This window comes from Dromiciops gliroides, chromosome 3 (assembly GCF_019393635.1).
Source record: "Dromiciops gliroides isolate mDroGli1 chromosome 3, mDroGli1.pri, whole genome shotgun sequence".
NCBI lineage: Eukaryota > Metazoa > Chordata > Mammalia > Microbiotheria > Microbiotheriidae > Dromiciops > Dromiciops gliroides.
Window position 1 is genome coordinate 409442993 of NC_057863.1, and position 19645 is coordinate 409462637.

Genomic DNA, 19645 nt, shown 5'->3' on the forward strand with positions numbered 1-19645 from the left:
TTTTACCATTTCTTAAATTTCCTTTAGCTTCATATACCACAATTGGTTCATCCATTTCCCAATTATCTGAAATGCTCAGACAATTTAAGGCACTCTCCTCACTTTTAATCTTACCTCTCAGGATGAGGGTGTTTATTTTACTTGTAGCTATTCATTCCTTTATCTTTCCTTTAAAGAAGGGTTTGGCAAATTATGGCCCAAGGGCCAAATTCTGTGGTGAGTTAAGGATGATTTTTATATTTTTAAAAGCAATTAAGCTTTATTTAAATATATAAAAAACCATTCTTCACTCCTGAGTCATACAGAAACAGGAGGATTACTCTATAGGCCAGAGTTTGCTGAGCCCTGTAAACCTCTCTTTCTCCTATCTCCATTTGTTTCCCTGTTGGGTTTGACATATTTCAGAATCAAACTTTATGTTTGTGTTCTAGGGTTATGCTCAGCTCTCATTTGTCCATTTCAGATAAGAACTTGTTTCATCTTGTAACCATTCCCCTCTCCCCTCCTTCTTATGTATTTGTATATTCTTCTTGTCATGCATCCCAGTTATGAGAGATAGAATGTTCAACCTCTTTCTTCCTGCTAACCAAATTAGTATATTTCTTCTTTTACCCTCTTTTCTCTTTTCCATCTTAAAATCCTCAGAACAGAACCATTCTTTCCCAGGACTTCTGTTTTCCTTATATAACTTCTTCAATACCTTTTGAAGACATTAAGCATCTGAAGGGACACTTGTTTCTTCTTTACCCCATTGGTGTTATCAAACAGCTCTTTGCAATTGGACAAATGTAATTACTTTCTTGGTTTCTCTGGACTCACGTTTGTGTATGAGTTCCTATTCAGCTCTGGTATTTTCAGCAAGAATGTTTGAAAGTCATTTAGTCTATTGAAGATCCATTTTTTTTCCTTTGTAGACTTATACTTAGTATTAAAAGGCAAATTATTCTTGATTGTAAGCATATCTCTTTTGCCTTTTGGAATATTCTATTCCATGATCTCTTATGGCTTTTAGTAGTAGCTGTAAGATCTTGTGTTGTCCCAACTGCAATTCCTTGGTACTCAGAGTTTGTTTGTTTTTATAAGATATTAAACATCTCTGAACATTGTGACTGACATCATTTTATTCTTTTCAGGTAATGAAAACTGTATAGAGGTACTTTTGGAACAAAAATGTTTTCGCAAATTTAATGGTAATCCCTTCACTCCATTGCACTGTGCTGTGTGAGTACAAATGTTAGATGTTAATATAATTGTTGTTTTGTTATTTTAAAGTATGAGGTAAATTGCCTTATTGCAGTTAGGAGAGGCCATCTTTAACATGACTTATTGTATGTTACATTTTATGGATAAAAATAACTAAGTTTATGTTGTTGACCTTCATAATCGAATTTGCAGGAATGAAGTGGGCAACCTGAAATGTTTCTCTTTTAAGTGGCTACTTAGAGTATGTCCCAAAAATCTTAATACTGTTTTAAACTATTAAATGCAAAATTAAATGCAAAATGCATTGAGTCAGTTTTAAGTCAACTCCTATGTTAAGGAATTTACATGTATGAATATGTTATTTCTTCTATTAAAAATGAAAGCTCCTTGAAGGCAGAAATTGTTCCAGCTTTGTCTTTGTTTTTTTTTTTTTGTTGTTTGTTTGTTTGTTTGTTTTTTTGTTTTGTGAGGCAATTGGGGTTAAATGACTTGCCCAGGGTCACACAGCTAGTAAGTGTTAAGTGTCTGAGGCCGGATTTGAACTCAGGTACTCCTGACTCCAGGGCTGGTGCTCTATCCACTGTGCCACCTAGCCGCCCCAAATTGGGACACTAATGCATTCTTTTTTTTTTTTTTTTTTAGTGAGGCAATTGGGGTTAAGTGACTTGCCCAGGGTCACACAGCTAATAAGTGTTAAGTGTTTGAGGCTGGATTTGAACTCAGGTACTCCCGACTCCAAGGCCAGTGCTCTATCCACTGCGCCACCTAGCTGCCCCCAGCTTTGTCTTTGTAACCCAATGCCTACCACAGTGCTTGGTACATTGTAGGTGCTTAATCAATGCTTATTAATGTATTGATTGATAAATTACCCATCTACAGTGGTGGAGGCATTTTAACACAGATGAATTCAGGATCACAGATTTAGAGCTGAAAGGAAATTTGGAGGTCCATTTAGGCTAATCTCTTTATTTTATGGATAAAAAAACCTGAGACTCAGAGAGTTTACATGACTTTTCCAACTGGAAGGTCATGCAGAGATGGAATTTGTCTACCACCCTTTCTACTATAACACAGATTCCCCACTACCCCAACCCTCTGCAAAAGGCAAGACTGAAATTATGCACAAATGTTCTGAATTCTGGAGTGAATGTGAATAAAATCAGCAAGTATTTATTAAGGACCTATGATTTACCAGGCACTGTGCTGAGTATATAAAGAAAGGCAAAAAACCAGTCTCTACTCTCAAAGAACTTGAGTCTAGTGGGAGAGAGAACATGCAAACAATTATATATATTTTTTAAAGATATATACTTTGGCAATTTTATCAGGCAATTCTTGGAGATAATATCAGTTTAAATACATTAGCATTAGCACCAGCCCTGGAGTCAGGAGGACCTGAGTTCAAATCCAGTCTCAGACACTTGACCCTTACCAGCTGTGTGACCCTGGGCAAGTCACTTAACCACAATTGCCTCACCCCCCAAAAAAAGACATTAGCATTAGGGGGAGCAGGAAAGGCTTCATGCAGTAGGGATTTAACTGAGACTTGAAAGAACCCAGGGAAGCAAGAAGACAAAAACAAAGAAAGAGAATTCCAGAAATGGGGGACGGCCAGTGAAAATACCTAGTCTTGGGAGATGGGGTGTCTTGTGTAAGGAACAGCAAGAAGGCCAGTGTCACTAGATCACAGAGTATGTAGAGGGGAATAAGGTATAAGAAGACTAGAAAGAGAGGGAGGGGTGATGTATAAAAGGTTTTAAAAGTCAAACAAGGATTTTTTATTTTATTCTTGAAGCAATAGGGACCCACCAGAGTTTATTGAATAAGAGGGTAATATGTTCAGACTTGAACTCATTTGATTCTTTGCAAATAATGAACCTTATAGAGGTACTTTTGAAACAAAAAAATGATTTTTGATAATTTAAAGGTAATGATAAAATGTTTCTATTTTAGAATTAACGACCACGAAAATTGTGCATCACTGCTTATTGGGGCCATAGATCCCAGCATTGTCCATTGTAGAGATGACAAAGGACGGTAAGTAGCTCTTCCTTGTTTCTTAATGAATCCTAGTCTCTCTTCAGAGTATTACAGTAGTTATTTAATCTAAATTAATGTATTGACCAAAACAATTGATATGGCTTACTTTTTTAAAAAATATTTTTTAAATAAGGTATTTATTTTTTTCCCATTACATGTAAAGATAGTTCTCAACTTTTGTTTATACAAGCTTTCCAATTCATGGCTTACTTTTCAAAGCACTTGAATGGATCTTTTATCATCAAATTTAATCTTACCTTTTTCTAAATATTACTTTAGTATGTATATCTTAGCAAAGAGAGGACAAAGGCAGATGCAACTTAATTAAAGTATAGTTAAAGATGGTATTATTACTCTTATAAATTCATCAGTTCTAAATTTCCAAGATGAGAGATAAAGGGCTTGTATTACTCAGAAGAGATAATAAAAGTTCCTTACGTTCAAGTAACAATATATATTTTTTGAATCCTTAGAACCCCACTTCATGCTGCAGCTTTTGCGGATCATGTGGAATGCTTACAGCTTCTTTTAAGCCACAATGCCCAAGTGAATGCTGCAGATAATTCAGGGAAAACACCACTCATGATGGCAGCTGAGAATGGGCAGGCAGGTGCTTGTGGGTATGTATTGGTTTGGCAGAGTTGTTGAGGTATTTTTTTAACCTTGTGGGACACAATGAAATAAATTAAATTGGAAAATTCCGTTACATCCCATTATAAGTGGTGCTGTTGGTACAACCCTGGTGGATGATTTTGATAGTCATAAAAATACTGTTTTGTTTCAGTTGATTTACAGAATTGCAGCTATGGTTAAGAGGTTTAAACTCTTACCTACCATGCATGCTTTGCAGGAACAGTAGATATTAGCACCATTAAGAGACCTCAAAGGTCACTTAGTCCAATTCATACTGGATCAATGATCCCTTCTTCATCCTGCCCAAAAAATGGGCAACCGGCATTCAACTGAAGAGCTCTGGTGAGGGGAAGCCCTCTACTTCTTGGGCCATCCCATTTAATTTTTGGATGGCTCTTTAGGAAGTGTTTACTTATATTAAGCCAAAACTTGCCTCTTTGCAGCTTGCAACTATTGTGCCTAGTTCTGCTTTCGAGGGGCAAGAAATCTATTCCCTCTTCCATTTGACAACCCTTCAAATACTTGCGGGCAAAAGTCATTTCAACCCTTGCAGGGTTCAGATTAAAGATTCCCAGTTCACTTATTCAACCTTCATACAACATGATCTTAAGTCTTTAATATCTCAGTTTTCTTTCCCTGGATACTTTCCAGCTTATTAATGTCCTTTCTAAAACTTATTGTCCATAACTGAACACATTTTCCAGATGTGGTCTGACCCGGGTAGAGGACAGTGAGATTTCTAACTCTGTAGTCCTAGATAGTCCTCTTATAATGACTGGTCTCAGAAGGTGTCAATAAGTATTCTCTGACCTTCATGCACAAAATCATTCTAGGTCTACCACCTGGTGAAACAATAAGTACCCAACCCTTGAGGAAATTTAATAATATGGAGTCAGGCAGTAAGACATCCTTAGGAATACAACTTCTTGGTCTTCTGGGAAACCAGTAGTGCATCAGAACTCACTGTCACCTGGAAGGAAGAATATGGGTCCACAGGAGTTTGACCAGTTAAGGCAATATAACTGCAATTTCCAGTACTCTTCTCTGCTTTAATATATAAGCTAGTCCTGAGCCAGATGAAAACACTTGGCCACATCTAATTTCTCCCTTTCCTTCAAGTTCAGTTACATTGCCTTGACCTAGCTGACTCATAAAAGCCACTTGACTCCATTCACTATAGCTACCCTCTTAAAATTTTTGATTGTTCATGGAATAATGGAAGTGAATAGATCTTTCTACAGTAAGACATTATAAGAAAATATTTTAATACCTTTTTAACACAGTTTATCAACAAGCATTTATCAAATGCTTAAATAAGCCAGACATTGTGCCAAGTACTAGGGATACAAAGAAAAAAACAAAAACAAAAAAATCCTCTCGAGAGGAGTATATTCTATTAAGGGAGGACAACATGTACATAAATAAATCTATATGGAATAAATATCTATATGTAATAAATATAAAATTAATACAAGGTAGTCTAGGGAGGGAGGGCAGTGACAGTTGAGGGATCAGGAAAAGTTTCACATAGAAATCCTTTGAGCTATATTTTGAAGAATATGAGGTATCTTGTAAGCCAGAGGTGAGGAGAGGCTGCACATCGAGCATGGGGTACAATCTGCACAAACACACCAAGTAGGACAATGGAGTGTCATGTATGAGAAACAGAGTTAAGGTTAGTTTGGCTTGATGGGTAGCATGCAAGAATTGAAGTAATATAATGAAGCTGGAAAAATAGGCTTAGATCAGGTTGTGAAGAGGTTTTAAAGTCAAAGGGAAGTAATATTTTATTCTAGAGGCAATAGAGAGCCATTGGAATTTAGTGGATATAGAACTGACATATTCATATCTGAGCTTAAAGAAAGTAATCTTGGCAGTTATGTGAAGTAACATGTAAAGAGAATCATAGAGACCAAGTAGTAAGTGATTAAAATTGGCAAGAGGTAATGAGGGAAGGGGCAGCTAGGTGGCGCAGTGGATAGAGCACCAGCCCTGGATTCAGGAGGACCTGAGTTCAAATCTGGCCTCAGACACTTAACACTTACTAGCTGTGTGACCCTGGGCAAGTCACTTAATCCCAATTGCCCTGCAAAAAAAAAAAAAAAAAAAAGAGGTAATGAGGGTCTGAGGGCAGCTAGGCGGCACACTGAATAGAGTGCCAAGCCTAGAGTCAGGAAAATCATCTTCCTATGTTCAAATCAAGGTGAAAATAGGTGGTCCACAACACTTCCAAGCATGGTCCCAAAACTGATTGAAATCTACTGAGAAATATTTGACAAAAGAATAAAAGTACAATAGATAATATTAATAAATATAGTTTTCTAAGACAAGATGAGGTCCACAAAGATCCTTATGTACAGTATAGTGGCTCCTTTTTCTATTTGAGTTTGACACCACCTGCACCATATTTTAATAAGCAAATAAACCCCTTAATAACATTACTCTCAAAAGAAACAGTTAAGTTATCAAATGTTAATTCCTGGCACAACTGGGTATAATAAATGTCTTTTTTCCCATCTAACATACAGGAGCTGATTATGGGCAAATGCTACCTAACATCAGGTGTTTGCATGAAAACTTGCTGTGAAGTAAAAACAATGCTAGAAGGAAATAGTTTCATAAACTATAGTTCATAGTCTTATAAACAAGCAATACTGATGTTAGACTATAATTTATTAATGCTATTGTTGACCAGAACAATGTCATGTGATTTATGCCTGTACATACTGCTTTTGTCACAGTATTGTTTTTATTAACTTCTCAAATTGCAGATGATTAGCATTTTTCTGCCAATAATCCTGTTTTTGGCTTCTTCTTTTTTTTTAGATCTTTTGGTGAACAGTGCCAAGGCTGATCTGACTGTAAAGGATAAGGATTTGAACACACCCTTACATTTGGCTTGTAGTAAAGTATGTAAATAAAATCTAGAAATTGTGTTATTTATATCTATGTATCAGTACTTATAGGATGGGTCAGGATATCTATTTCCCAAAATGCTGCCACTTGTAAAGGTGAATTTAGAGTGAAGTTGAAATCCACAAAAGATCACATAACCCTGTAAACATTTTGCACACAGCCTGGAAGCTGATTTCCATTGCAGCATTTTTCATCGCTTGCCTCAGTTGTGTAGATGCTACTTTGGATTGAGGGTAGATGAAAACCTTGGTGATGTGCTCAGATGCCTCTTCAGAATGCAAGCATTTCCACTTGGATTCATGGGCTTCATCGGATAGTGTTGTCTAAATATAGCCTAAAATAATTGTACTATGAAACAAATAAATAGAATACTGGAAATATCTGTGACTATTTCAAAAAATGGGTTTTTCCCCAATAAGCACCTTTTTATGCATTTCCTCATTTCTACCTGAAAAAGGGTAATAGGCCTGAAATCTTATAATTCTGTACCTGTTGTAACCATCAACAGGTATCTATTTTGCATTACTACCTTCAAGTTACTCTTCTAGATTCTATGGGCAAATTTAAAATATGTATATATATGTGTGTGTGTGTGTGTGTATATATATACATATAAATACACACACACACACATATATATGTTCTGACTGCACATGTATAACCGATATGAAATTGTTTACATTCTCATTGCTGGATCAAGGAAGGTAGAAAGAAAATTTGGATCACAATTTCTAAAAAACTGTTAAAAATAGTTTTTACTTGTAATGGGGAAATAAATAAAAAGATATGTTCCTTCCCTCCAAATGTTTACAGTCTGATTGGGAAGATGAGACCTATGACTATAAAAAGATCATTAATTTGTATCATAATATAAATGCTAGATAATGACAAGGACAGTAAATACCCTCAGTTCTTTATGGGATGGTACAGTCAGAGAAGGAAGACTTCATGAAACAGGAAGAATTTATATACTGAAAGTATCCCTGAAAGAATTATAGGTCATTCTCAACTCTAATCATCATAGCACCTTAGTACTCTGAGCTTGTCCCACCTTTGGTTGTCCACATGTTTATTCTAAATGTTAGTTCAGGACATTTCCTATAATTCATCCTGCTTCTATAGATATCTAATGACCAGGTCTTAATGGGCTTGAGTTTGACTCTTGAAGTCTGTATTATAGCTATGTCCAGGTAACTTTCTCCCAGTTGACTTCTGCTCCAGTATCCTCCTAAGGTTTTTCAAGAGAGAAATTCATTTTAAATTTAAATGTTGAAGTCTTAAGTTAACTATTTCCTCCATAAGGTTATTTTCTACCTATCTAACATTCTTTACCATTTTTATATATATGTTTTCTTTATTAGGGTCATGAAAAATGTGCCTTGTTAATACTTGACAAGATACAAGAACAGAGCCTTATTAATGCAACAAATAATACATTGCAGACGTAAGTACCAGCTGCAGTCATTTGTGGGAGAAAAAGAATACTAAACTTGGAGTGGAGTGACCTGGGTTTGAATTCCATCTCTGACCCTTACTAGTTTTATGAGTCACAAACTCTTGGAGCCTATTTCGTCATCTGTAAATGGGGATAATAATACCTGTGTTATGTGTCTTCAAAGAACTTCCTCTCTCATCTTTATTATAATTAATTTCATGCTATGTACTCATTTTGGTATATGGAACATAATGTGGCCATGAAATGACTTATGGCAAATGGAAGTATGAGCAGAAGATGGCAAGAGTCAGGTGGCCAGATCAAGAACACCATGGATTAAGACATGCAAAGCACCACAGTGTTCAGACAATAGATCGCCCATATTATTGTCCACCTGACAAGGTTGTTGTGAAAGATCAAATGAAATAAAGGATGTAAAACACTTTGCAAATTTCAAGGTGCAGGGATAAATATCAAGCTATTATTATCATCCTTGGGAGCTGTAAAACTTGGCCTCACTTAAAGCATTTTAGGAGTCCTAATTCAAATCTAGTAACACTGAGTTCTCTCTAGGAAATTCTGTGGAGTCCTTATTAATTTTTAATACTCCTCTGTTGGGGAAAGTCCTTGAATAACTTTATTATCATAGGATCATTCATTTAAAGCCAGAAGGAACTTTAGAAGTCATTTGATCCAACTCTCTCAGTTAATAGGTAAGGAAATTGATGCCTGGAGAGGCTAAACCACTTGCCCAAGGAGATTGAGGTAGTAAGCAACATAGCCAAGAGTCAGACCCAGAACTTCTCATTCCAAACCCAGTATTCTTTCTAAATCTAGTATTAGCATTGTGTGGTGTTGCTGAAAAATGCTGATTTTATATTTCCTTTCTCCCCAAGGAGACTTGAAAAACTTCCACAATGGAGGTCTTGATAAGTTTCAGTTGAATGCCATGCAACCATTAATTTGAAACCTGCTTGATTTTTAGTTGTTCAAAATCCCTTTGACAATTGTATTGTAACTCAACAAACATTTTGGGGAGATAGTTGGGGAGAACAAGGATGTAAACAGGCACCACGCTAAGCATTTTGCAATCATCAGCTAATTAGATCCTCACAACAACCCTGTGAAGTAGGTACTATTATGATCAACATTCTACAGCTGAAGAAACTAAGGCAGAAAGAGGCTAAGTGCCTTGAGCAAGATCACACGGGTAATAGGTGTCTGAGGGTAGATTTGAACTCAGATATTCCTGATTATATAAACATTACCATATTAGTAATTTTTGTGTAAGAAAACTTGAATAAAAGAAAAAATGAAAGAAAGAAAGTGAAAAATAGCATGCATTCAGTCTGTGTTCAATCAATATCAGTTCTTCCTTTGGAGGTGGATGGTATGCTTCATTAGTCCTTTGGGATTGTCTCACTGTATTGCTGAGAGTAGTTGTCATCCACAGTTCTTCAGCAAAAATATTGCTGTCACTGGGCACAACATTCTCCTGGTTCTGCTCACTTTACTATATATCAGTTGATTTAAGTTTCTCCAGATCTTTTTAAAATCATCCTGAGGCAGCTAGGTGGCGCAGTGGATAAAGCACCGGCCCTGGATTCAGGAGTACCTGAGTTCAAATCTGGCCTCAGACACTTGACACTTACTAGCTGTGTGACCCTGGGCAAGTCACTTAACCCCCATTGCCCTGCCAAAAATAAAAAAATAAAAATAAATAAAATCATCCTGCTTGTCATTTCTTATAGCATGATAATATTCCATCACCATCAGGTATCACAGCTTGTTTAGCCATTCCCCAAATGATGGGCTTTCCTTTTGATTTCCCAACTCTTAGTCATACAAAAGGAGCAGCTATAAATGTTTTTGTACAAATAGGTCTTTTTATCTTTTGGGGTATGTCTTTGGGATATAATTTTAACAGTAGTATTGCTGGATCAAAAGGTATACACAGTTTTATAGCCCATTTGGGCATAGTTTCAAACTGCTCCCCAGAATGATTTAGATCATTTCACAACTGCACTAGCAGTGGATTAGCATCCCTAGTTTTCCTATATCTCCTCCAACATCCAACATTTTACTTTTTTATTTTATTTGCCACTCTGATAGGTGTGAGGTAGTACCTCAGAGTTGTTTTAGTTTGCATTTCTCTGAGCAATAGTGATTTAGAGCATTTTTTCATATGACTATAGATAGCTTTGATTTCTTTGTCTGAAAACTACTGTTCATATCCTTTGACCATTTATCATTTGGGGAATGACTTGTGATAGTTTATCTTGAAAGTGATTCTTTAAGCTAGGTTTTGGAAGTCAATCCTTGAAGCTAAGTGTTATGTTTTGTAGACCTCTCCATATTGCTGCACGAAATGGCTTGAAGATGGTGGTTGAAGAGTGCTAGCCAAGGGAGCATGTGTCCTTGCTGTAGATGAAAATGGTAAGAAGAAATAATCCTTCACCTTCTTTGTATATCCTTTTTTTTACTTTGGAAGCCAGAAAAACAAAAGATCGATAGGACCTATTTACAAATGTCAAAAGACTGGAATCTTCTTTTTGGAAGCTCATTGTGTATAAGGAATTGGGCAAGGAAATCTTGCCCCTGTTAGTAAACCACATATTCTATGCACTACTAGAGTTTTCCATCTTGCATGTAATGTCAGCTGTGGTTTTTAACTCCTAGGGCAGTAGTTTAAATGTTTCAGATTCATTTAAGTCTTTTAACTAGGCACAATAAATTCTAACTGCATGCCTGAAGAGTTAAGGGTAAATATATATATATATATATATATATCATTAGTGCATGTGTGAGGCCCAATACTTGGATGTCTGCTTGATTGTGTCCCAGATCATTCTGAGATCAACCCTTGGTATTTCCAATTTTCTGACTAAAATGAAGGTGCTATTAAAAGATTCTTGTCATGGAAGTTTTAGGGATATATGTGAGAACTGGAGAAGCAGCATGGCATAGTGGATAGAGTTCCGAATTCAGAGTCAGAAAAATCTAAGTTCAAATCCTGCTCTGACACTTTCTGGCTACATGACCATGGGCAACTTATTTATCTTCTCTTAGCCTCAATTTCCTCATCTGATAAAATGAGGGCATTGGACTAGATGATCTCTAAGGTCCTTTCCAATTCTAAATCTATAATCCTATGATTTTATGATTTTGGGAACTGAATATATTTCCTGATCTATAGAAAGCTCCTTTAAAAAATATTTTCTCTTAGAGGGATCATAAGCCTACTGTATTAGAGACTGCTGTGGATTTTGAACTCAGAAACACTTCATTTCAATATTAGTTTTGCAACCTATTAACTATGAAACCTTGGACAAGTCACTTAATATCTTTTCCTTCATCTGTAAATTGATGGGATTAGACTAGACAGGACATTTAAGTCCTCTTAGCTTTAAATATGATTCTATGGTTTAAATTCTTATAGGAAACTTCCATTTCTGCACCCTAAGAAATATGAGACATGGCAGAGAGGATGGAGAACTTACTTTAGAGTCAAAAAAGACTTAGAGTCAGCACCTAATTCTGATACACACAAGTTATGTGACCTTGGACCTATTGCTTAACCTTTCAGTTGCCCCAAACAACTTAGAACTGCAGGTTACAGATGATTTCTGATCTGCGTTAGTGTAGCAATCCCCCTAACACCAGTAAAACATTAGGTCTGGATCACAGGAACTTAAGTATACAGTTGGAAGGAAACTGTTAGATCATCTAGTACAACTCCATCATTCCACAGAAAAGGAAAGAGACTCAGAATGATTAAGGTAAGTGACTGGCCAAGATCATGCACATAATAAGAGATAGAATGGAATTCAAATCTCGGTCCTTGACTGGAAATGCAGCGCTCTTTCCACTACACCATGATATTCACAAAAAATCTAGAAATCAACTCTCAAATATTTTCTTTTCTGGTAAAAGTGAATAAGACAAATGTTAGGTATCTTAATATTTAATATTTCTAGAACAATATCAATTATGCTTGAAGCAAATATAAAAGTCTTGATACTTAGGAGTTATAAAATAAAAATGTGGCTCAATGTGTATTATAATAAAATGTATTAACATAACTCACTTAAATGCTTTATTACAGGTATTGGAATTAGCAGCGCATGTATATTTCTCAGAAGTAAGCAGCCATACTGATATCATTAGCTAACTCAGTATTTTTGGTTGTTTAGCCTCATTTATCATTAGCTTGTGACCTGCTCTGCCCTTACCTGATTCATCTGGGAAGAGGAGGGGAAACTCGTCTCCTCTCCATTTCCTTGGTTTTTCCTTTCCCTTTCTCTTCCCCCATTACTCCCTTCTCCCTCTCACCATCACTACTGAAGTTCTATTGATGAAATATATACCTATTTTAGGCTACTTTAATATAGCTGGGGTGTAGAGACAGATGAATTTAGTGGGCACCAAAATTTAGTATCCACATCTGCCTTTGCCAGGAATGGGCCAAATTACATTTTGGAGCTGGGGGTTCTTAACTGTTTTCTATGTCATGGACCCCTTTGGCAGTTTGATGAAGCCCAGCAACCCCTTCTCAGAAGATTGGGTTATTTTATTCATAAAATGAAGCAAATGCTAAATTTCACTTTGAGGTTAGTGAAATTGGCATTCATAGACACCTTGAGATCTACCCATGGACCCCACGATGGCCTGGACCCCTAAGTTAAGAATCCTTGTTTTTAGAGGCAGTTTTGTTCAGCATTTGGGAGTCACAGAGTCTTTATTTTTCAATTACTTAACTTGTATTGAATATTATCATGCCTGATTTTTCTTTTTCTTTTTTTTTTCTTTCTCACCAATGTAGGGATAGGGAAGTGAGTGGCAGGGAATTGGAAAGATGATCACAGACAAGAAATGAAGTGTTGATGACCCCATAGGAATTTCTATTATTGATCCTATGATTTCTATTCAGCTTCCTATGGTTGAGGAAGTTATACTGATGATACTAATAATAGTTTGCATATCTGTTAGCACTTGTAATCCTTCAGCAAATAGCTAGTACAAATATTCTTATCCAGCATTAGGCACTGTAATAGTACATGTTTAATATTTATAGTAGCCCACATTTCTTACAGTTCTTTGAGGTTTACATTTTCCTCATGGTAACCCGGTGAGTGTAGATAATACAAGTTTTATTACCCCCATTTTACAAAGGAGAAAAATGAGGCAAAGTGAAACAATTTTCCCCAGGAGCATACTGCTAACATGTGACAGGCCAGGATTCAAACCCAGATCTCATGATTTCAAGTTTGGTACCCTTTGCAGTGTACATGCTGCACCAATTTGTCTAAGTCACTGGAGTTAAAGTTGCTTAAGGTCGACTTTATAAAAAAAAAAAAAACCCAAAACAATTACCCGGGGGCAGGAGTAGGTAGCACAGTGGATAAAGCACCAGCCCTGGATTCAGGAGGACCTGAGTTCAAATCCGGCCTCAGACACTTGACACTTACTAGTGCTGTGGACCCTGGGAAAAGTCACTTAACCCTCATTGCCTCATGAAAGAAAGAAAGAAAAGAAAAGAAAAGAAAAGAAAAGAAAAGAAAAAGAAAAGAAAAGAAAAAAAAGAAAGAAAAGAAAAAGAAAAGAAAAGAAAAAGAAGCCAACAGTTTATTTGAAAACAACAACAACAACAATTTACCTTCTTCACGTACCTGATTTGTAATGAGAGGAGCATTTTACTTCAGGAACTGTGTGAAGTATTTAGCAAGGAAATCACTAGAATTTTTTTATTTCTGTCCAGACTTGTGAAGCTTGAACTGTGACTCAGGCTAAGAATTGCCCATGTCATTCTTTCCTTTGCCACATCTGCTGAGTTTTAAAGTTGGGTTTCTGTTCTGTTCATAATTTTCATTCATCGGGTTGCCAATTCGAATACCAAGAAAAGTACATTTTGATTCAACAAAGGCCAATCTTTCTCATATATTCCATGTGTCTGATTTATTGTAACTGTCCCAACGAATACATTTTAGTTCTTAAATACCAATTGATTAATATGACATTGAATGATAAAAATGCATAACTTGATACTTATTGATACTAACTTAAAATTTTGTTTTTTATCTGATGCACATTTGTCTACAACTGAAAGTCATTGTTCTCAGAATGAGATTTGTCCCTATGAACCGAGTCTGAACGCTGTATCAGGTTCATAGTGCCTGCGCCGCTATATTGTATTCATCTCTGTTGTTGTGGATCTGTGTTCTCCCAGTGTTTTTGTCCATTTTGGTGAAGGCTAAAATCTCCCCCTAACTTAAAATAGAGTGCTTGTTGTGGTCACTGAGCTGAAAACCTTCATAAATTGTCTCTTCTTCCTTCCCTCCCCCAATTCCCTGACCCCAACCTTCCTTCTCTACTGACCAAAAACCAGCATGTCTACTTAGTATAAGTAATCATCCTCCTGCCTGGCATGGTTTTTAACTTGATATACATCTCTCGCTTACAAAATCATCTCTGAGATGTATTTGTGGAATGCTCACTTTCCCTTTGATCTTTCCAGTACTAACATAGCCTTGTCTGCATTTATGCCCAGGTCATACCCCAGCCCTGGCTTGAGCTCTAACAAGGATGTGGCTGACTGCTGGCACTCATTTTGGCTACCATGATGCCTTTTTCTCCTTCCAGTACAATGACGGCTTTCAACTTCGTTTGTTTTAAAAAAGACCATTTGAGCAGGACACAGATCTGCGATGGCACCAATCTGAGTGGCACCATTAGCTCTTGCACTCACAATATAGGATCAGAGGACGTGGTACAATGAAAATGATTCTGATTCGGAAACATTTTGACTCTGGACTTCAGACGCTTCCACCTTAATTATTTACATCTAGGTGGAGAAGGCGGGGCAGGAAGAATTTTTATTCCCCCAAACCATGTTGTGTCAGAGTGTCATTATGGACCCCAAGCTTTGAGAAATAGGAGAGAAGGGTTTAGCAAAGTGTGCAATGAGCCTATCAGAGAGGACTTGGAGTTTTTGATGGAAAGCATTCTCACAAAATGTGCCCTGACTTTGATTTGCATCATGTATCTTTTTATTTAAAGTCATACCGTGAAAGTCTACCCTCTCAAATTAAGTAGGGAATTTTCTTAAAAAGGATTTTATTATTTCTTTCTTTTGAAATAACGCAACAAGTAAGGGGCTATGTTATCAAGGATTTTTTTATTATGTCCTTGCTGTACAATTAATTCTCAGAAGCTTATCCATGTGGCTTTCTTATATCATGGGGGAGGTTTTGTCCTCAAACTTTCTCCCTCACTCTGATGTTTACTTCCTTATTATAAGCAAAGGTAAAGTTCACGTTCAGAGATATTGCCTGGATTATTGTTGCTAGGAGAATTTAACCATTCAATGTATTCCCTCTGCCTCTCTATCTTTATTGGTCTGTCTCCATCTATCTTCGTTTTTCCTTTCTCTCTCTGTCCTTCCAATATATACGTACATACATACAAACACGCATTAAGCACACTGTCAGGAGGCATGTGTCAAGAATCTTTGCCTAATAGATGAACATTGATCTAAAATTTGATCAAATTTTAAAAGTATAATACAAATATGACATACACTAGATTATATGGTGATCATTAATAATTTTCACAAGATCCATTCAACTCTGATCCACCATAAAGTTTTAGCTGAGAATTACAAGGTCTGGTAAACTTTGTAGCATTCCCCAATTTCAATACAGTAGAGTGTTTTTTCATTGATTCTTCCTCAATTAAATCAGAATACATACTTTTTAAAAATAAATTGACCACTAGGTTGTAAAAAATATTTTTACACTATATTAAGAAATAGTCTCAGGGGGTGGCTAGGTGGCGCAAGTGGATGAAAGCACCGTCCTGGATTCAGGAGGACCTGAGTTCAAATATGGTCTCAGACACTTGACGCTTACTAGCTGTGTGGACCCTAGGCAAGTCACTTAACCCTCATTGCCCTGAAAAAAAAATTAGTTCTCTTTGGTCAAAAGTAATACAAAGCAAGATACAGTGTAGGTCCCAAAATGACATAGGCACAAAATGGGAAATAGTAACATGAGACTTGGAAAGAAATGCCAGTTGGCATTTACTTGATAAGTGGGATCAACATTGTGAATACTGTATCTGCTCCTTCTGCCAAAGCTTCTAGGTCAAATGGACCCCGTTCCTCACCTGTGACAGATGTACAAAAAGAAGAATGAGACTCTTTGAAAAATATATATATATGCATATATATTTTTCACATATATATGTATATATCAATATCATCAACCAGCTATACACGAGGACCAAAATGCTTCAGTGTCTAAAATGGAAGATAATTTTTTTTTCCTTCAAAATAGAAGTGAGAAATGATGTAGCTTTTCTAAAAAGTTAAAATGTAAACTTTTTGAGTCTTGGTTGTATTTTACATTTCTTATGACACAGATTTATAGTTGATGGCTTAACATTTGTAACTGATGATGTGTTGACCACAATTTATTTTTTTGCCAAACCAGAGAAAATGTTCATATATACTTTTGATGTAAATGTGTTTATATTTATTTGAAATGAAGCAAAAGCCCAGGAATTTTCTCTGTAGTTATGTTTTAATTGTTATGTGTCTTATCTGGCCTAACAAAAAAAATAGCAGGAAAAAAAAATTTGACTCTGGGCTAGCCAGAATGCCTGGGGTCCCTATGCCCAACGTATCCATTGCTAAGGTTTCCAGGCCAACCTCAGGTTCTTCCATATCTATTAGGAGGGGGATACAGAATGCAGTCATTCCATCACTCACATCCCTTCTCACCATAGTTTGCAGGGCATTGCTATCTCTCAGTAAGGAAGGCCAGACTCCAGGTGGGTATACTCTCAACATAGTTTTTGAGAGATGAGAATAGAAGTGGCTGGTGGTATATGTCAACATGACCCAAAAGTGAAAGGTTCAAAAGTGATCCTACTAACCCAACAAGATTTATACAACTATCTTCCCAGTAAAAGGATCTTAGCAGGAAACTATGACTTAGGTTCATGTTCTGATAGAAGTTAAAATCACCAGTCCACATGCTAGTTTTCCACTTGAGCCAAGAAAAAAGGAAGGAAAAGTATTTCATGAGGGGCTGCACCTCTGATATTTCTTTCTCTTTCTAGTTTAGCCCTGGAAATTTCTATTTTAATAATATCTGAGCATTTTTAAAAACAGTGTTCTATGAGATTAAGTATAGATACTATATTGTGTTTTTCAATAATTGTAAAATACCCTTAATCTTTTAGAATCTTGGAGGAGTTAACAAAAATTGGGAAACTCACTTTACTCATCATGAATGAGAACTTGTTCAAGGACTTGTAGAATTGGTATTAATTTCATTGAAAAAGTTCAATGACACTTTTCTAGAATTCTGAGGAAAAGGGAGTGTTTTTTCCTTTCTCCTCCTTAACGTTTGTACTGTACTTCCCTTTTTTGAGAAGAATGATTTAAAAAAAAAAAGAAGTTGCTAACTAGCAATAAATACCCTTATCTTTATTAAAGCACTGAAAATAAGGGGGAAACAGCTTTGAAGGAGAGCTGTATACTGTGGTGTCTTTTTCTAGAAGTGACTGGAAATCTCAGCAAAATGGTATTTGGTTTGGAATGAAAGAAAGAAGCTTTTAAGCAGGAAATTAAATGTCTTCTTTTAGAAGATAGTGTTGAATTTATCTGTAGAAGAACAGAGAGAAACAGGTATATTGCAGCAAACCCACAGTGATCAACCTAATCTCAGTGGAATGGTATTTTACCTTTTACTCTATTCAATTATAAGGAGGACAAAGGAACAAAAATTGAAATATGCTTATCAGGAACTCACCATTAAATTTATTTTTTCCTTTTCTTGAATTGTTTTTGGTGACTACAAAATGTGCTTTATTTAGGACATAAGTAAAGATTGCATTTAATTTTTGTATCTTTTAAGTCTACTGCTAGAAAGAAAATCATATTTTGAACAAGGGCTCACTAAGAAAAAAAACAGTTTTGTACAAATAAATTTTTCAGATTCCTACATCATGGTGTTTATTACTCTTATTTAAACACGTTTTTTAAGACTGTATTTTAACAGAGACACAGGGAATTTTTTTGCATTGCACATAACTCTTGTTCACAGTGTCTGCCTATCTTTGATATGTTACTATATATCTCCAAATTGCTAAAATCTGTTCTGATTCTACAGTAAATAGCTCAGGGGATTTCTATTTATCGCTACTAAAGGGCACCATAGTATGTTTGGTACTTTATGCAGTAAACAGCTGCTTGAATTGTTATTTTATTATTAAATCAGAGCAAGAACATCAAATGAATTGCTGCAGTAGTTAATTCTTTGTATGTTGAGAAATTTGGTTAGCTCTCTGTTGGTTTGGTTTAAGAACTTGTGTCTTTTTTGGTCTTGTAATATGAAGTTAGAGTGCTTTTTATATTTGTGTATTCTGAAATGTTTTGTGAATTTATTGTATTTTTTCCATTTGAGTGTTATCAAAGCAATATGATACCCAGTCAGTTTTTATTTTAAACTTTCTTTGAATGTATAAGTCTTTTTCCCCCCATTCCCTTTCACTTGCTTTGAATTTAAAATGAATATGTTAAATTTCCATAGGAATGATGTATGATTTTGTTTTTGCAGTGCTAAAAATGCTTTCTTACAGAAACTGTAAACCATAGATCAGTGTTAGAGGGGAAAAGCGTTTTAAAATAGTGACAATCTGAGCGTGTGTATAAAATGTAATTCTATGAGTTTCTTATGCAGTGATCTAACTATTCAAAGCCAATATCTTATGTTTGGTAGTTTTGTCAACATATTTTATGCTTTAGCATGTGCAATATATCTTTTCAAAGCACGATGATACGAATCTGGTGCCAGTGTTATATTTTGCATAACATATTTGTAACGGCAGAAATTATTGGTTGATGGTTTCAGTAGGATTTTGTCTGTAATGTTTTATTATGTAAATTTGAGTCGAATGACTTCAGTAAATGTCATAACTGTAAAAATGAGGAAAAAACTTAATTCATTGAATGACTGATCCAATCTGAATCTTCTCAAGCACAGTTTAATATCTTTTTCAACTACTGAATGCTCTATTAATGTAATGAAATATGTAACTGTAAACTATTGAAATGCATTCAGATGGTTATTTTTACAAATAAAAACGGTACAAATATTGTGATTTGAGTATGACTTTTGTTTTTCCAGATTATGTTGATTTAAACATTTGTCCAAAATACTCATACATGCTATATATTCTGTATATTTAGATATCTATTAACATATAAAATATATTCTATATATCACATATAAAACTTATAGATATAGAAATCAATATATGCATATATTCATTGTGTATGTACACATTTATGCATGTATATGAATATATATATATGTGCATATATTTATACACACCACCTACCTAATTTCCTTA

At 35.6% G+C, this 19645-nt stretch overlaps 1 protein-coding gene across 1 annotated transcript in view; it reads left to right on the forward strand.

Moving 5' to 3' along the window:
• The window catches only part of ANKRD44 (ankyrin repeat domain 44), a 359716-nt gene extending 343710 nt beyond the window's left edge, over nt 1–16006 (forward strand). The window contains 11 exon segments of the mRNA XM_043993594.1: nt 1134–1221; nt 3157–3240; nt 3717–3859; nt 6703–6785; nt 8154–8236; nt 10573–10619; nt 10622–10663; nt 14775–14792; nt 14795–14821; nt 14824–14990; nt 14992–16006. Of these exon segments, the coding sequence (XP_043849529.1) occupies nt 1134–1221; nt 3157–3240; nt 3717–3859; nt 6703–6785; nt 8154–8236; nt 10573–10619; nt 10622–10663; nt 14775–14792; nt 14795–14821; nt 14824–14990; nt 14992–15030 (821 nt within the window). The 3' untranslated portion in view covers nt 15031–16006.
• Nucleotides 16007–19645: the final 3639 nt, after the last annotated feature.